The sequence below is a fragment of the Ovis canadensis genome, chromosome 2 (genome assembly GCF_042477335.2).
Source record: "Ovis canadensis isolate MfBH-ARS-UI-01 breed Bighorn chromosome 2, ARS-UI_OviCan_v2, whole genome shotgun sequence".
Classification (NCBI taxonomy): Eukaryota; Metazoa; Chordata; class Mammalia; order Artiodactyla; family Bovidae; genus Ovis; species Ovis canadensis.
Window position 1 is genome coordinate 234928741 of NC_091246.1, and position 17418 is coordinate 234946158.

The 17418-nt window shown below is 39.7% G+C and overlaps 1 protein-coding gene across 1 annotated transcript in view; it reads left to right on the top strand.

The window, feature by feature from the left end:
- Positions 1-17418, top strand: part of COL4A3 (collagen type IV alpha 3 chain) — a 156988-nt gene that overhangs the window by 107034 nt on the left and 32536 nt on the right. Inside the window, exons 19-28 of the mRNA XM_069578390.1 lie at positions 1836-1920; positions 3361-3396; positions 5655-5819; positions 7355-7447; positions 7979-8074; positions 9798-9868; positions 10818-11000; positions 12872-13040; positions 15394-15486; positions 16510-16611. Coding sequence (XP_069434491.1) covers positions 1836-1920; positions 3361-3396; positions 5655-5819; positions 7355-7447; positions 7979-8074; positions 9798-9868; positions 10818-11000; positions 12872-13040; positions 15394-15486; positions 16510-16611 — 1093 coding nt within the window. The remainder of the gene's footprint in view (positions 1-1835; positions 1921-3360; positions 3397-5654; positions 5820-7354; positions 7448-7978; positions 8075-9797; positions 9869-10817; positions 11001-12871; positions 13041-15393; positions 15487-16509; positions 16612-17418) is intronic.

Sequence of the window (17418 nt, forward strand, 5' to 3'; positions counted from 1 at the left end):
ATTCGATAATGGACAAATATTTTTATCTGGTCCTACTTGGTCCCTGGAATGCACTGGCAACGCCCATCCTGGGCGGCAGAGAAGAAAAAGCCTTTGTCTAAACAGGCCCGGCCTGAGTCATCCTGTACCTTTGAGTGGCACAGGAAGGCAGCAGTGAAGGACAGCTCAGGTCCTGGGTGTGTGGGAGAAGGACTTCACCTTCTGGGCCCTGTTGTGACAGCCCTGAACTATGAGGCAGCAGAAGCTCAACTTTGGGTTTAATTCAGGGCCTGCAAAAACCAATGACCCCAGCCCAAGCTTCCTTGGTGGCTCAGTTGGTTAAGAATCCACCTGCAATGCAGGAGACCCTGATTTGATCCCTAGATCAGGAAGACCCCCTGGAGAAGGGAATGACAACCCATTCCAGTATTCTTGCCTGGAGAATTCCATGGACAGAGGAGCCTGGTGGGCTATCTTCCATAGGTTGCAAAGAGTCAGACATGACTCAGCAACTAACACTTTCACTTTTAAGCTCCTTAGAGGCAGGTGATCTCTCTTTCCCGGGTGGACATGGATTTGATGTCCATCAGTTCCTGGCAACAGGGTGGCCACACTGTATATAGTGACTCTGTAGCTTAAGGAGATGAGTGTGAATGGGACCCAGGCTCTGAGTTCCGGTACCTTCCTTTGTTGCCTCAAATGATGGTGGTTCTCACACTCAGAGTGCAGAGCAGAACTCCCGTTAAAGACCTGCAGGTGTGACAGAAAGGTCCCTGGTGGCAGAGGAGTCTCTGGAGGAGCGTGTTTGTGTCCTCCTACAAATGTAGTTCCCAGACCCCCCAGGCCAAGTAAGTTAACTCAGTAACTGAAGGAGGGTCCCAGATCAGCTTCTTTACCTGGCAAGCAAATGATTCAGATGACAATCCCAAGATCCTTTTACGGGGTTGCTGGGAAAATGAAAGGCTATTTTGTGAAAGTACTTTGCCAATACTTGGCAGGTACATACATATCTTGATGGATTTTATGATGGAGGAGTTTATTGCACTGTTACTACTATTATTATTATGAATTCTTTTTTTTTTTCACTTTATGCATACAGTTTTAACTACAAAGTTCTTGTTATAGTTCTTTAAACAAGTCAGTAAGCTAATGGGCCCCATGCAAAGTATGAAAAAATTTTTAAAAACTTTTATATTTCCATCTATTTTTTTTTTTAATGCTCAATTCCACATAGTTCTGCAGCTTCTACTGACTTCAGAGGGAGTTCTGCTTTGGAAGGAGATGGTTAAGGAAATGAGCACATTGATCACTTCAGAAGTACTAATAATCCTCAGTCCTTGGACTAAGGAAACATTTACCTAAAAATCAATGCTGTCCTGAAATTTAGAGAAAGAATGAAGTATTTTTTTGATGTATACATCCCAATGTACTTTGAAATAAATTTAGTCCACAGGGCAAGCATTTTTTCAAAATGAAATAGACTAGAATAAAAAAATATCAGAGTTGATCATATGTTGTAAGAAGTTACTCTTTTGTAAAACTTTAATTTCTATATACTCACACATATATAGATATGTATATGTATATTTAAGAGTATATATATGATTTGGGCTACATCATAAAATGTATTTCTAAACAAAGGCCCATGAAATATGCACTGTCATGATACCAGGTTTAACTTTTAAATTTATCCATCCCATATATCTAACTGCCATGTTTTTCTAACACATAAGCCTGTGAATTCAGGAAAATAAGGAAAGTATCATTTTAGTCAAAAAATAAGAAATTGAAGTAATTGTATTTGGCAAGTTACCATAAATAGCTATCTTTTCTTTTCAATTTCATTTTCCTTTAAGACAGAATATTATGACGCATACCAGGAAAAGGGAGATGAAGGAATTCCAGGCCTACCAGGGCCAAAGGGAGCTCGTGGCCCACAGGGTGAGAATAATTTTCTTCCTAAAGCATTTGCTGATCATCGTATGTCTTTCATTCATGGCAAAATGTGTTTCAAGACATGTGTTTGCAGACCTAGAATTTGCAAGAGGAAAGGGGCAGTCTCCTAACGTTCATAGGTGGTGGTAGTTTTTGATGTTTCCTAATTTTCATATTTTCCTAAAAAAATTCCTTAGGTGGTATATAGTAGACAGTAACTGCTTATCTTTTTGCATAATTTAGTATCTTTAAACATAACATTCATATCTGATAGGAAGACACTAACATAGCCAGAGGGCAGGGAGAGGGAGTGTCCAAAACCAGCAGTCCCAGAGGGATTACAGAAGAGAAAATGGAGCCCCGAACAGCTCTCATTTGAGCAAATCTACACAAATAGGGACAAGAAGGAACTGAAGCCCTTGGTTCCTGATTTCCAGGACCATGAATTAAAGTCACATTGACTTATATTCTGTCCCTTTTGATGTGTTGAGATGATCTTGGCTAATATGCTCTTATATCTCACTGCACATTGAAATCCCCAAGAACTGCTGAATAAGAACCATGTCCCCATTTCTTCCCCATGATTCTGATGTAATTGCCTGGAGGAGGGCCCTGGATACTGGCAGGTCATAGAAGCTCCTTAGATTAATTCTAATGTGTAGCAGGCTTGAGAACCACTGATCTAGAAAAATGATTGCTATAAATAAGATTTCAAAGGAGAATTTTATTTAAATCTGTAGAAATTCTCATTGTTTTAAACAAATGGACAGATAATTATTAGACACAGGTTTAAAAAATCTGATACGCTCACTACAAATTACTAATATACGTCAATGTGTTAGAACCCTACTCGGTGTTGTAGCTATAAGTGATCTGAGATGGATCCAGGCCAAACTTAAGGTTGTTGACAATTTCAGCTATTTGACCTTCTGGCCTCTGAATCATCCCAGAAAAGTGCCAAACACAGAACAGCTCTTAGGAAATGTCTGTTGAGTTATCTGAAGATGATAAAGCACTATAATTTACTTTTAAAAAAAAAGTATAGTTGATTTGCAATATTATATGGGTTTAAGGTGTACAACATAGTGATTCAATACTTTTGTAGGTTATACTCCATGTGAAGTTATTAAAAAATAATGGCTGTATTTCCCTGTGCTATACAATATGTCCTTATTGTTTGTGTATTTTATACATCGTAGTTCTTGTCCCTTAATCCCCTACTCCGCCCCCTCCCTGTTTTTGAGTGTTAGACATCTAAGATGAACTTAGTTTCTTCTTCGCAGTTTGTCTAAATGACTGAACTTTTCTCATACTTACTTATGTGAGAGTAGAGGCAAAGTATGAAAACTGTATTGGTAATTATCATTATATTGCCATCTAAGATTTCAACAACGGAAGGAGGGGATAGTTCTATCTTTGTAAACAATTACGGTTATGTGTCCTCAGGTCCCAGTGGTCCCCCTGGAACCCCTGGAAGTCCTGGTATGTACATGTTTAATTCTCAGATACCAATACAAATACTATTAAAAGGAAAACATGCTGCTTTCTAATGAGTTTGCATTATTTACTTAAGAGTGATGTTTCATTAATTGATATACAAGTGTTTCCAACTTCTTCATCATTAGCTTTTTGGGACCTTCAGGGGAAAAGGGAGGAAAACCGACACAAAGTGATATAAAAATGCTCTTTTTTACTTCTCAGCAGTTTTAACTACTACTGAGCTGCCCAGGTGACACTAGTGGTAAAGAACCCGCCTGCCAACACAGGAGGTGTAAGAGACGCCGGCTCAATTCCTGGGCTGGGAAGATCCCCTGGAGGAGGGCATGGCAATCCACTCCAGTATTCTACCCTGGAGAATTCCATGGACAGAGAAGCCTGGGGGCTACCGTCCACATGACTGCAGAGTCAGACACAACTGAAGAGACTTAGCACGCACGCATTTTTAACTGTCAGGCAGTAACTTTGGTGTGGGAGCAGGAGGCTTGAAACTCAGAAAAAGGCACAGAGAAAGAAAAACATTAATTCTGTGGCAATTAGGTTGGTTAAAGTGATAGTTTTCATAACGTATCACAAGTTGCCTAAGGATACATAGATTACAGTTTTTATATTTTAACATATATTGTTTGTGGTACATACACAATTCTGTAAAGTGTAAAAATATTCATGAATCATTAGAGTGGTTGCCTCTTGAAAGAGGAAGAATAGGGTCAAGGATGTTAGTTAAGGATTAACCACAGCGGCCTCAATTTTAACTGGCATTCTGTAATGGGTCATCTTGTAAAAAGGAAACAAAACAAGAACAAAATAGCAAAGATTTGATAAACCCTTGCATTGATTATATTTCATTTTTTCCCTATACTATGCTGTATATTTTAAAAATAATTTTGACAATGAATTAAGATTAAAGAGAGTTAAGGACTATATGTATATTATGATTTTATTGTAAAAGAAAAGAAAAAATGTATACATATTATGTGTGCTTGCATATACATGGAAAAATATATACCAGACTCTTAGCAGCAGGTATTTCTTGAAGGTGAAATGATGTAAATGGAGATTTTAGAGGTCTGACCAAATATTAAGAAAGAGCACCTTCCAGTAGTCTTCCAGGTGGCTCACTGGTAAAGAATCTGCCTGGAATGCAGGAGACACAGGAGATGTGGGTTTGATCCCTGGGTCAGGAAGATCCCCTGGAACAGGAAGTGGCAACCCACTCTACTACTCTTACCTGGAGAATTCCACAGACAGAGGAGGCTGGAGGGCTACAGTCCATAGGATGGCAAAGAGTCGGACACAACTGAAGCTACTTTGCACACAGCACACAAGACAATTGGCAGGAATAAACTTCAAATGGGCTTCCCTGGTGGCTCAGTAGTAAAGAATCCTCCTGCCAATGCAATAGATGTGTGTTCTATCCCTGGATCAGGAAGATCCCCTGGAGAAGGAAATGGTAACCCACTTCATTATTCTTGCCTGGGAAATCCCATGGACAGAGAGCCTAGTGGGCTATAGTCCACGGGGTTGCAAAAGAGTTGGACATGACTTAGCAACTAAACAACAACAACAAAAGTTCAATTACAGTTTTCTCTCTTTTTCTTATTTGAGACACTGAAAGATAGGCATCTTGCAATGGCACCCCACTCCAGTCCTCTTGCCTGGAAAATCCCATGGATGCAGGAGCCTAGAGGGCTGCAGTCCATGGTGTCGCTGAGAGTCGGACATGACTGAGTGACTTCACTTTCAGTTTTCACTTTCATGCATTGGAGAAGGAAACGGCAACCCACTCCAGTGTTCTTGCCTGGAGAATCCCAGGGATGGGGGAGCCTGGTGGGCTGCCCTCTATGGGGTTGCACAGAGTCGGACACGACTGAAGCAACTTAGCAGCAGCAGCAGCAGCAGTCTCTAAAAAAAAAAATTACAAAATATTTAGCATGTATTGAGTAATTTCTCCTGAAATCCTTTTGAATCAAGAGACTACAGTGAATCCCAACTTCGGTTTCATTCCCTTGTAATAAAGCGGGTAAGTTATCTTGTGGGAATGGAGTGGTCTGAGCTCTGCTGTATTGTGATAGTTGAACCAGGTCACAGGTGAGGGAGGAAAGAAAATTCACTCTGTTTCATATGCTCTATATACTTTTCGATTGTACAACGTTTACAAGACTATCTCACTTTTGCAATTGAAATGCATATGTTAATCAGGGGAAACTTTTTAAATACAATAAATGATTATTTTTCTCAAGGATCATCAAGGCCTGGCCTCCGAGGAGCCCCTGGAGTACCCGGTGTGAAAGGAAGTAAAGGGGAGCAAGGGCCCCCAGGAAAGACTGCAGCAGGGCCTCCGGGGTTCCCCGGCCGTCCTGGTTCTCCAGGTCCTGTGGGGTTCCCGGGACCTCCAGGCCCACCAGGTAAAGATGTTTCATGGCGCCCTTCTGTGTGCGATGCCCAATGACAGAGGTGTGCCCATTGGGGTAATGAGCCTTACATGCAGCTTGGCCATCCATGTAGACCTTAGGTGTTATCTTTCCACTGGTGTTTCATTAGCTGCTGTGAAAGCATGACTGCTTGGCAAGATCAGCCCAGCGGTAGCCCAAATATGGAGAGGGAGGCAGGGACAGAAGAGTGGAGCAGAGAAAGAGTAACTGTTATCACATTGGCCTAGGCCTAGTGCAACGTCTTGTTTAGTCCCTGGAGACTATCTTCCAAGAAGCTGTATAACTTTGTCTCAGGATAAACTTTTCCTGGGGACCGAGAGGCCAAAGTTTCTCCAGGGATAGGACTAACACCCTATCACCACCATCACCACCACCACCACATACACACACACACACACACACACACACACACACACACACTTCCAGACTCTTTTTCCATGGCATCCCATGCCTCGGCATCAGCAGGAAAGCCCCAGAGCAGGAAACTACAGGTGAGCAACGTGAACCGAGGCAAGATGCTGTCAAGTGGATCAGAAACCACAGAGCTGCCGCCCAGAGGATGCAAAATGGTACCTGGAAGTTCTGATGAAGTTGTCCTTTTCTCCCCATCCTATGACAGAGCACTTCACAAAATGTGTCGGCTGATAGGAGTATAGAACCTCAAGAACATACAGATCACTCCATGTATTTTAAAATGCCTTTCCTGGCAAGTACCTAGGAGGTCTTGTTTTATACTCAGCCCTCCTACTAGCCTTAAGAATCTTCCAGAGATCTTTTTAAGAAACACGGAATCATTATTTATAGACAATATTATTAAAACAAAAAATTAAGAAAATAATCTGGAAAACTTAATAAAGAAATTCAGTTAAGTACCTAGTTATATGAGCAATATTAAAAAATAAAGGGAGTTCCCTGGCGGTCTAGTGGTTAGGATTTGACGCTTTCACTGCTGTGGCCCAGAATCAATCCCTACTCAGGAGAACTAGGATCTGATAAGCTGAACAGTCTAAATAAATAATAAATAAAAGCTTTCCTCTAGGCTAACAACCATCTAAGAAATTATCCTATTAATAGGCGTAATGTATAAGAACAAATCTGTTAAGTTAAGGAGTGAGTCTGGAAAACAAAGCAAAACTAAACTAAAATGCTTCGCTATGTGTCAGGACTCTTAGCCCTCTGGGTTTTTTTTTCCAAATGTAGGTTTTGTGTCCTCATTTGATTGATGACAAGCCTGAAGTGCATAACTCTTGAAGCCTGAAGCTCAGGAATGTTCGAGTCAGAATCTGGAACCCGGGGCACCTGTAATAGAACTGCATCCTTATTTAAAAAAAAAAAAATCTCATATGTGATGTGAAAGGAAAGCTGGTCAGTCTTTTCAGTTACAGATAACTTTCACAAGACTCAACTTGCAAAACAGATGGGGAAATGCATATAAAATAAAGACATTACTAAAACACTTGCTAATTGAAAAAAATACTAAAATTAGCTTTGGTGTTGTCTCTTTGCAGGTGGTATTGTTTTTCGCGAAGGTCCACCTGGAGTTGGTGGACTTCCAGGCCACATAGGGTCGCCAGGTATCCCAGGAGTCGGTGGACCCAAAGGTTAGTTCAGTCGGTGATGTTCGGTCAGAATGAGTCATTCTCATCACCTTTATCATCACTTATTTTATACTTCCCAGAGACAGTGATCCCAAATAGCAGACAGTCACAGATGGCTTCTTTTCCAAAAGGATTACCTAATAGTATTTATTTCTCTGGAAATCAATCATTTATTTAGCACCTGTGCAATAAATCATTGGCTGTTCCTAGCATGTGAGTTTTATCCTGCACTCAAGGAGAGAAAAACTGAGATAGTAAATGTTTGTTACTGGGCTCTTCGAATTTCCTTTCTATAATGCAAAAAAAAAAAAACAAACAAAAAACCTCAGATACAATAAGCAGATATAATAGATGAATTATTTTTTATGAATATACATGTCCTAGATATGTATGAATGCATACATACTTTTCACTACATGAAAAAAATTAGATGTAATAAATAATCATGTGGTTGGAAAGTTTCAGTCCTTTCTGAGGACTTGGTGTGGGTTTGTGAGTGGGGTTTTGAGTGATGCAAGTGTGTTCTTATTGCAGGGGAGCCAGGCCTCCTGTGCACACAGTGTCCTTGTGTCCCAGGGTCTCCAGGCCCCCCTGGATTGCCAGGGTTAGAAGGCGAAAAAGGATTCCAAGGTAGGACAGTTCCCAAGTGTTTTTGCAAGTACTAAAAGGCTCCGCTCACTGGACAGAAAAAAAAAAAGACATCCAATTGCTCAATGTCAGGATGTGGTCTACATGAATTTGGAGGGAAACCTTCAAAAACAAGCTCTGTTAACATAAAGAAAGCCAAAAACCCCATAAAACATGGCATTTCCCTCTATTGCATTTTAGTTGCTGACTATCTGAGACAAGCCTGGGCGGAAAGGATGGGGCAAAGAACAGGGGAAGTATTTTTCTGCAGCTTCTAGTTGGTACCCAAGTCTCTGGGGGAAAATGGTAAAAAAAAACAAAAGGAAAAGAGGAGAGAAGGAACAAAAGGAAAGCTATCATAGTTTTCCTACATCCCCAGAGTCATCTCTGACCCAAGGCTTGAGATGCAGGTGGGCAGCTCATTGCTGCTGCCCAACCAGTTGCATTGCTATATTTTCCTTGGTTTCCTTATGTTTGAGGAACTACAGCTATAGCTTAAAGAAGATGCATAAATGGTAAAATTGTTTTGATTACTATAAAAGAATTCTCCTGACTCAAATCTTGCATAAAATAAAATATGATAAACATTTGTTAATAAACTGACCTTAGATCCATCCAAAAGACCCTCTACAGGGATCCTCTTTACTGAAATATTTAAATACCCAGAGGAACTATACAGTTGTACAGCAAAATGCAATTTAGCAACACATATCCAGAGCCTTAGAAAGGTTTTTACCTCTTCGGACCTGGAGGTACACTTTTAGGAATTTATTGTAAAGGAAATCATTGGTTAAATTTGTAGAACTAAATATGGGGTATTTATCAGAGGACTGCTTACAACAGCTAAAATTGAATAAAACAATTCAAACGTCTGAAAATAGAGACTTCCTGGTGGTCCAGTGGTTATGACTTTGACTTCCAATTCAAGGGGTGAGTTCGATCCCTGGTCCAGGAGATAAGATCCCACGTGTATCTCAGGCAAAGAAGCCAAACATAAACCAGAAACAATATTGTAACAAATTCAATAAAGGCTTTAAAAATGGTCCATGTCAAAAAAAATCTTAAATGTCTAAAAATAGCTGTTTGCTGAATAAATGATCTGGCAACCCACTCCAGTATTCTTCCCTGGAGAATCCCATGGACAGAGGAGCCTGGTGGGCTGCAGCCCATGGGGTCGCAAAGAGTCAGACACAACTGAGCAACTAAACACACACACACATACACACATGTGCACACGCACACCCACACAATAAGCTACAGCCATTTAAAGTGAAGCTATAAATCCATATTTATTGACATATGCATGGTATGACACCAAAAAAGTATATTATAAACCCCTATGCATTTACAGATATAAAATTTTATGAGTAATACACATGAAAATTTTAGTGAATATTATCTTCTGGTGGTAGATTTATGCATGATTCTTATTCTCTTCTTTCAGTATAATTTTTTTACCATGAACATCCATTACTTTTATCATTAGAAAACAATGTATTCCTTAAAATTATAAAGACAAGAATTTTAGGAAGCTAAAATTTGAGTACTTATTTTGAACATTAACTCTTTTTCCAGTTTTTTAACTCCCATTGTCATCCTCCACTGTGTTTTAAGATAGAAATGTTCTTTCTTCAGAAGAAAACACCCTATTTTCCTCACACACTGCATTACCCTAGCTACTCCAAGTTTGTGTTCAATGACTACTTAATAATTTACTGCTTTGCAGGAGAACCAGGGGCAGCTGGCATTAAAGGAAGCCCAGGATCCCCAGGAAGTGCTGGTCTTCCAGGATTTCCAGTAAGGTTTCACAGTTTTGAAGCTTTATTTAGGTTCAATTTGGAGCACTCTGGAGATAATGGTTGCTGTCCATATAGGGTGTCAGTTTGGTGCCTCAGAAGGAGGCTTACTTAGTAGTAAAGCACTTAGTTGATACTTTTGGATTGAATGAATTAATGAATGATGTGTGAATGAATGAGTGAACTCATGAATTTATCATCATTTCAAACGGTATCAGAGACAGAAAGTAGATCAGTGGTTGCCTGAGGCTGAGGTTGGGAACAGGGATGGACAGCAAGTAGATCTGAGGGAATTTGGAGGGGTGATAGAAATGTTTTAACACTGGATTGTGATGATCACGGCGCAATGGGTACATTTACTAAAAATCATTGAGTTGTAGTCTTACAAAGGATTCATTTTATGACATTTAAATTATACTTCAATATAATTGTTAACAAATTAAAATCAGAAAGTTATATTTGGATAAGTGCATTTAAATCAAGTTATCCATGGATACATATTGTGGGGCTTCCCTGGTGACTGAGACAGTGAAAGAATCTGCCTGCAATCTAGGAGACCTGGGTTTGATCCCTGGGTCAGGAAGATCCCTCAATAAAATCATTAAAAATTTAAAACCAGAAAGTAATATTTCGATAAATGTATTTGAATCATATTATCCATGGATACATATTAAAATTTACCAGTATTCAAACATAATCTGACTTATGATAATGGTGACATCATATTGAATTATATTATTATAGATGTTGCATTGAATTATACTAACTGATTTTTTTACAGTTTTGGAAGTAAAAATAAAGCCAAAAACTTTGACATACTTGTGAGTCAAAGAAAGTGTCTGGAAAATAATTCATGTTCATTCAAATTGAAAAGTTCTTACTGACATTTTTTTAAGATTGATAAGAACAACTGTACCCAATGTAATGCAGACATTTCTGCACTACCCTAGGGATTCCCAGGTGCTCAGGGTCAGCCAGGACTTAAAGGAGAAAAAGGTGAAACATCTCGGCCAGAGGGACAAGTGGGTGCCCCAGGGGATCCGGGACTCAGAGGACATCCTGGAAGAAAGGGCTTGGATGGCATTCCTGGGACTCCGGGAGTGAAAGGATTACCAGGACCTAAAGGAGAATCGGTTGGTACCCAGCAACTTTTTCCAAAGTACCTTCTTTCTGAATGAAGGGCTCTAAAGTTAAGACATCAGCTGATCTCGTTTCAAAAAATTATTGGTCTTTCAGCACAGTTCATCCCTCAAACCAGAGCAAATATTTATAGTACTTTGACAAAATAAATATGTAGCCCTCAATATCTTTTTTTCTCAATGATTTTTCAGTCCAAATAAAATTCCACATTGACAATGATCTTGTCTCATACACAAGTAATAATTCCACATTTGTATCAAATGAATTTATAGGGAAGTTCAGAAAATGATTAGTAACAGAAAGTTTTAGTCAGTATTTTGGGGACATTGTTCATTCTTTTAAGTAAAAATAAATGCCAAAAGGACAAAATATTTAGTGTAGTCAAAAAAATCTAAAGTGTTGTCATTTACAGTATTTAAGCTTGTATAAATCCTGTCTTTTCACGTATAGAATCTCTCACATGTTCAAGTGAGAAGTTCTTACTGAGCTTTATTTTTAAATGTCAATGAGGCAGAGGCTGACCGCTTATCACATATATCTGAGAGGTTCACAAGGCATGCTACCCAGTGTGTCCAAGGCTTATCAGTGTCATCCAATCAAAAGTGTTCTACCTTGAACAGGGAAACTTGGAAACAATTTAAAGCTTCAGTCACAAACCCTTTAATATGAGAATATGAATTGACTCCCCAAATGTAGAAATGATATGCAATCTTTCCTACATCTTTTTGTGTACAAAACCCTCTTTGGCCAGAGCAGCTAGCAGTGTCAGTATTTCAGACTCATCTTTGGCAAACTGCCAGCTGTCCCTCCAAGGTGGTAGTTATGCTTAAAAAGAGCTGGAGTACAGAATTCTTTTGTTCTAGTCTTAATACAGTCCAAGAAAGTGAAAGTGATAGTCACTCATTTGTGTCCGACTCTTTGCGACCCTGTAGACGGTAGCCTGCCAGGCTCCTCTGTCCATGGAATTCTCCAGGCAAGAATACTGGAGTGGGTTGGCATTCCCTTCTCCAAGGGAATCTTCTCTTCCTGGGGATCAAACCTGGGTCTCCTGCACTGCAGCCAGATTATTTACCATCTGAGCCAGCAGGGAAGCCCAATACAGTCCATATCATGCTCCTATTTGCATCTCCCTATTTTTATTAGTTCTTATTATGTCCCAGAAAGTAAGGGAGTATCAAGGAGCTGTTCTGAGTCTTACACCCTGCCATCATAAAAGAGGGACTACTTAGCCACCTGTTGACATTGAACAATGAAAGTCCAGTCAGATGGGCTTCCCTAGTCGCAAAGATTCAGTCACGACTGAGTGACTAACACTTTCACTTTCACTTGGGGAGAAAGAGAAACTTTGGTTAGTTTGTCAAATTCAACTTTAAAAGATACGACTCATTTTCAAAGCTAGAGATGATGAAATTAACAACAACAACAACAGCAAAAGATTTAAGCAAAACTTAATACAGACTCAATATCTCCTCTGTAATGAAGAGACCTGGTGAAAACCAATCAAATGATGACTTGTTGTACTGGGCTTATTTTAGAAATGTGACATTAACATGAATGTCAACTCTGATGCCATTTGCATCGTTGGCCAATTTGAGCTGAGTTTTCTGGGCTGTTACATGCATAGCATCCCATTGTAGGACATCTCAAGTGGGACTTGAGAGAGTTAATGACATGTTGCTGGATCCCAAAAGGCAGGAAACAACAGACATCATTCAGTGCTTATTTTAGAAGCAATGCCTCAGTAACAACTGCCTTTTAATTCAGGATCTTCTCAATGATGACCCAACTGGTATTCGTATTCTTGTGAGACTGCGTAAGGAGATACTGGATGAATCACTATCCAAACATATTCCTATTGATACAGGCCCTGAGCGGTGAGAAGGGGGACCCAGGTCTTCCAGGGGATCCTGGTATCCCTGGGTCCCCAGGACCCATAGGACCGGCTGGACCATCAGACTATGGACCACAGGGAGAGCCTGGTCCAAAGGGAGCCCAAGGACTTCCTGGAGCCCCTGGACCACCTGGAGAAGCCGGTTGGTTAGTTTTCTTTCCAGTCCTGTTTTCCTGTGGAGTGGGTTGATGGTTCCTAGAGCTAGAGGGAATATAATTCCCCCAAGACTATGAATAATAGAAGCTTACTTCTAATAAGAAGACTGTGTCAACTTGTAGACTCTGGGAAAGAACATGGAGGCTGTGGTAGAGAGCAATGTTCCTGAGCAATGCAGCTGAAATTTCCTGGGAAGGGTCTATATCCATTCCTGATATAGATAAATGGAGTGAACAGATCCTAAGAGATAAGTGGAAGTCAGTTATGACAAACAAAGGGGAGGCAGAAACCTGTAGGACTGACCTCGAGAAGCCTCTTCCTACCCCAGGGCCCGCTCATGTTATCGCAGTTTGTTCTTTTTGATCCATAGCCTCATAAATGATTTATGAATAAAACTTCAAAATATCTAAGGCAAATGAAGAAAAGTTGTATTGACAATAGTCGTAAAGTGCCATTAACTTTGGGATCTATGTGTACTGAACATAGCTGTGGTATTCAGGAGGGACTGGACCCTCATGTTCACCCGTGGTGGAAAACATGGCTGAAAAGGAGAATTTCCTGTTACTGACAGTGTTAAGTAACGCTGCACTGGTAATTTTTTACTTCTAAAATCACTGTAGTGATTCAATACCAGTGGTCTCCAAATCTTTTTATAGCATCCCTCACCAGGAATAAAATTTTGAATGCAGTATCCCCTGTAGTACTCGCATACATTTATATGTACATTCCTCGAACAACACTATATGGGAGTTAGGGGCACCAACGCTACATGTGTATAACTTAGGGTCAGGTTTTCTGTGTGCAGCTCCTCCCTATTTGTGTAGTTCAGCCTAGCCTGTCATGTAGTACTCTAATATTTACTGTTGAAAAAAATCTGCCAGTAAGTGGGCCCTTGCAGTTCAAACCCATGTTGTTTAAGGGTCAACAGTACATTATAAATTGCATGCATGCATTTCTGTCCATACACATATGTAAAGCTTATTTTATGGTTATATGGTTATATGAGCTATATGAGTATTTTTTCCTGCACCTTACTTTAAGGCTGATATTCTAATCCAAAGATTGGCACACTATAGCAGACCACAGTCTAAATCCAGCCCACCACCTACTTATGTATATAGTCTACAAGCTAAGAGTGGTTTTTATATTTTCAATTTATTGGAAAAATTTTTTTGAATAATATTTTGTGACATGTGAAAATTGTAGGCAATACAATAGACACTAAAAATTGTATTTCCTATCAAGTTTTATTGGCACACAGATTGTTCCTCACTATTCTCACTCTAGGAAAGCAGAGTTATTTCAACAGAGACACATCTGGACCATAAAGTCTAAATTATTTGCCATCTGTCTCTTTAATGAATAAGTTTACCTTCTTCTAATTCATCTTCAAATCCTCCTCTGTTCTTTCAAAGGGAATTTTAATGAAGGATTCCATTGTCATAAAATATATTATCATCAAATTTGTCCCATCACATTACTATAAACTTATTTTTTCTATAAATATATGAATATATGGGTGGTTCTAATGAGTAAAAATTGTTTTAATATTGGCCACTGTTTTCAAAGGGCTTGTCTAGTGGCTCAGCAGTAAAGAATCTGCCTGCAATGCGTGAGAATCAGGAGACCCAGGTTTGATCCCTGGGTTGGGAAGATCCCCTGGAGGAGGGCACGGCAACCCACTCCAGTATTTTTCCTGGGAAATGCCATGGACAGAGGAGCCTGGCAGGCTATGGTCCTTGGGGTTGCAGAAAGTTAGACACAACTGAAGCAACTGAACATGCACACACACACACCCTTTGGTCAGAACATTATCTCAAATCTTTACCTGGGAGGCAGTCATTATTTCTTCAACACATGAGGAACTTAGATTAAAAAACATGCCCAAGCTCACAGACCTTACAAAGAGCAGGGCCAAGATTCAAGCCCAGTTCAACTTGTCAAGCCTCAGTTTGTGCTTTATTCAGTAACCTATACTGTCTTCCTGTGAAAACTAGTCACCCAATAAATAAATACCCTACCAGTATTCACTAGCAATTAGGCTGAATTCCATATTATCAATTTTTTTTAGAATAGGTTCTCTTTTAATAGATCAGGATGTTAGACTATTAACTAAAACCAGGCTTAGCCAATAAGAGATGCTTATAAATATTTGTCAATTGAATAAGAGTTTCTATGAGCTGGTTGTCTTTAAGCTAGGTTTGAAGCCTATGGAAGCAGAGATTATTTTTTATATCCCTTGGGGTATGTTTATGAATCCCTTATAATTATGTTTTTCCCTTCTGAACAAATAAAAACTTCAATGTGCAAACCAATCTTATGATGTAAATTTTCTTAAGGTCCTGAGGGAGAAACTGGTGTTTTGACACCAGTCCCAGGGCCCCCAGGACCCCCTGGGCCTCCAGGCCGTGCTGGTCCCCGGGGTCCACCTGGTGAGTATCCCCTTTACCACGTCTGGTACATGGGAACAGATGGCACCCTGACTCTCCTGATTATAACTCTCCCATTAGAAGGAAAATAGATTCATTGGCTCCAATAAAGAAAGAGCTCAGGTCACAGGGGACAAGCTAACAGACAGGAGACTTGCTGTTGTCCTTTGAGGTTATCTGGACTATTCCCATTAGTACTTCTGATTCCAAAAGAGAATCAGTACAATTCCTTAAGAGGGATTGGAGAGAAGAACAGACTTCCTGGATTTTTGGTGGAGGAGCAAGCAATGTGAACTGATGGTTGATTGGGACAGTTCCCATAGCTTCTTCATTTGAAAGCTTAATTTCTTGGCCAACATCATCTAAAACTTAACATTACATTCATGGTGTGGGGGAGGGGGGCCTATAGTTCAAGATATAAAAAATAATTCATTTTAGAAGTTAAATTATATGTTCAAAATTATTGACAATATCATATATTAATGCATATATATGGAATCCAGAAAAATGGTACTGATGATCCTATTTGCAGGGCAGCAAAGGAGATGCAGACATAAAGGTCAGACTTTTGCACACAGTGGGGAGAGGAGAAGGTGGGATGATTTGAGAGAGTAGCATTGAAACATGTACGTCATCATATGTAAATAGACAGCCAGTGGGAATTTGCTGTATGATGCCGGGAACCAAAGCCACTGCGCTGTGACAACCTAGAGGGGTCAGATGGGGTGGGGGGTGGGAGGGAGAGTTGAGAGGAAGGAGACATGTGTATACCTATGGCTGATTCATGCTGGTGTAAGGCAGAAACCACCACCCCAATTTATAAAGTAATTATCCTCCAATTAACAACAAACTTAAAAAAAATTATTTGTGCTTCCTAAAGATAACCTCATTAGATAGGAATGGGTAGGAAGTTGGGGTTATTATTTCTTAATTTCCAAAAAGGTCGGGGACAATGCAGAAACAAACATCTTGTTTTATGGCAAGATACAGGGAAGGTGCTGACATGGATGTCTGTGTGTTTTCAAGGTATCCCTGGATCCACAGGAGAATGTGATCTGGGTCTCCCGGGGCCTGATGGTGAACCAGGAATTCCAGGAATTGGATTCCCTGGGCCTCCTGGACCGAAGGGTAAGTTTTCAAAAAATTTTAAACACATTGTGGTTATTTATAAAATGTAAACACATGTAATGAATAGCATAGAAAATATCCATTAAATCCTTAAAAATTATGTTTTCCACTAGTTTTAAATGGGGAAAAAATCTTATAATAATTTTAAGCAAAAAAGGAAGAATTCACATGTTATGCAATCTCATCTCAATCATATTTTTTAAATGCACAGAAAAAAACTGGAAGGAAATTCACCAAAATGGTAGCAATGATTCTTTTTGATTGTGGGATTGTAAGGAATTCATTCTTCTTAGTAGATACCTGTACTTTGTGGTTGCTGTTGTTCAGTCACTCAGTCATGTCCAACTCTTTCAACCCCATGGACTGCAACATGCCAGGCTTCCCTGTCCTTCACCATCTCCCAGAGTTTGCTCAAACTCATGTCCATTGAGTTGATGATGCCATCCAACCATCTCATCCTCTTTTGCCCCCATCTCCTCTTGCCCTCAATTTTTCCCAGTATCAGGGTCTTTTCCGATGAGTCAGTGCTCACATCAGACAGCCATGTAAAAATTCATTTGGCTGTACACTGTATGTGAAATATACTTTTTTAAAAAGGCAGCCAAATTGTCAATTAGTATCAGTGGTTTAAACTAGAATTGCCAGAATTTAGTGGCTCTAAACAACAAAATTACAGAAGGTAATTTTTTTAAACTGGGAACCAGTGTAGTCTAATTTGGAATTGACTTTTTTAGCAGTTGTCTTTCTTACTTTTCAAACTTTCATGAAAACACCTAAGGCTGCTTGCCTTGCAAAAGCACTTTAAGA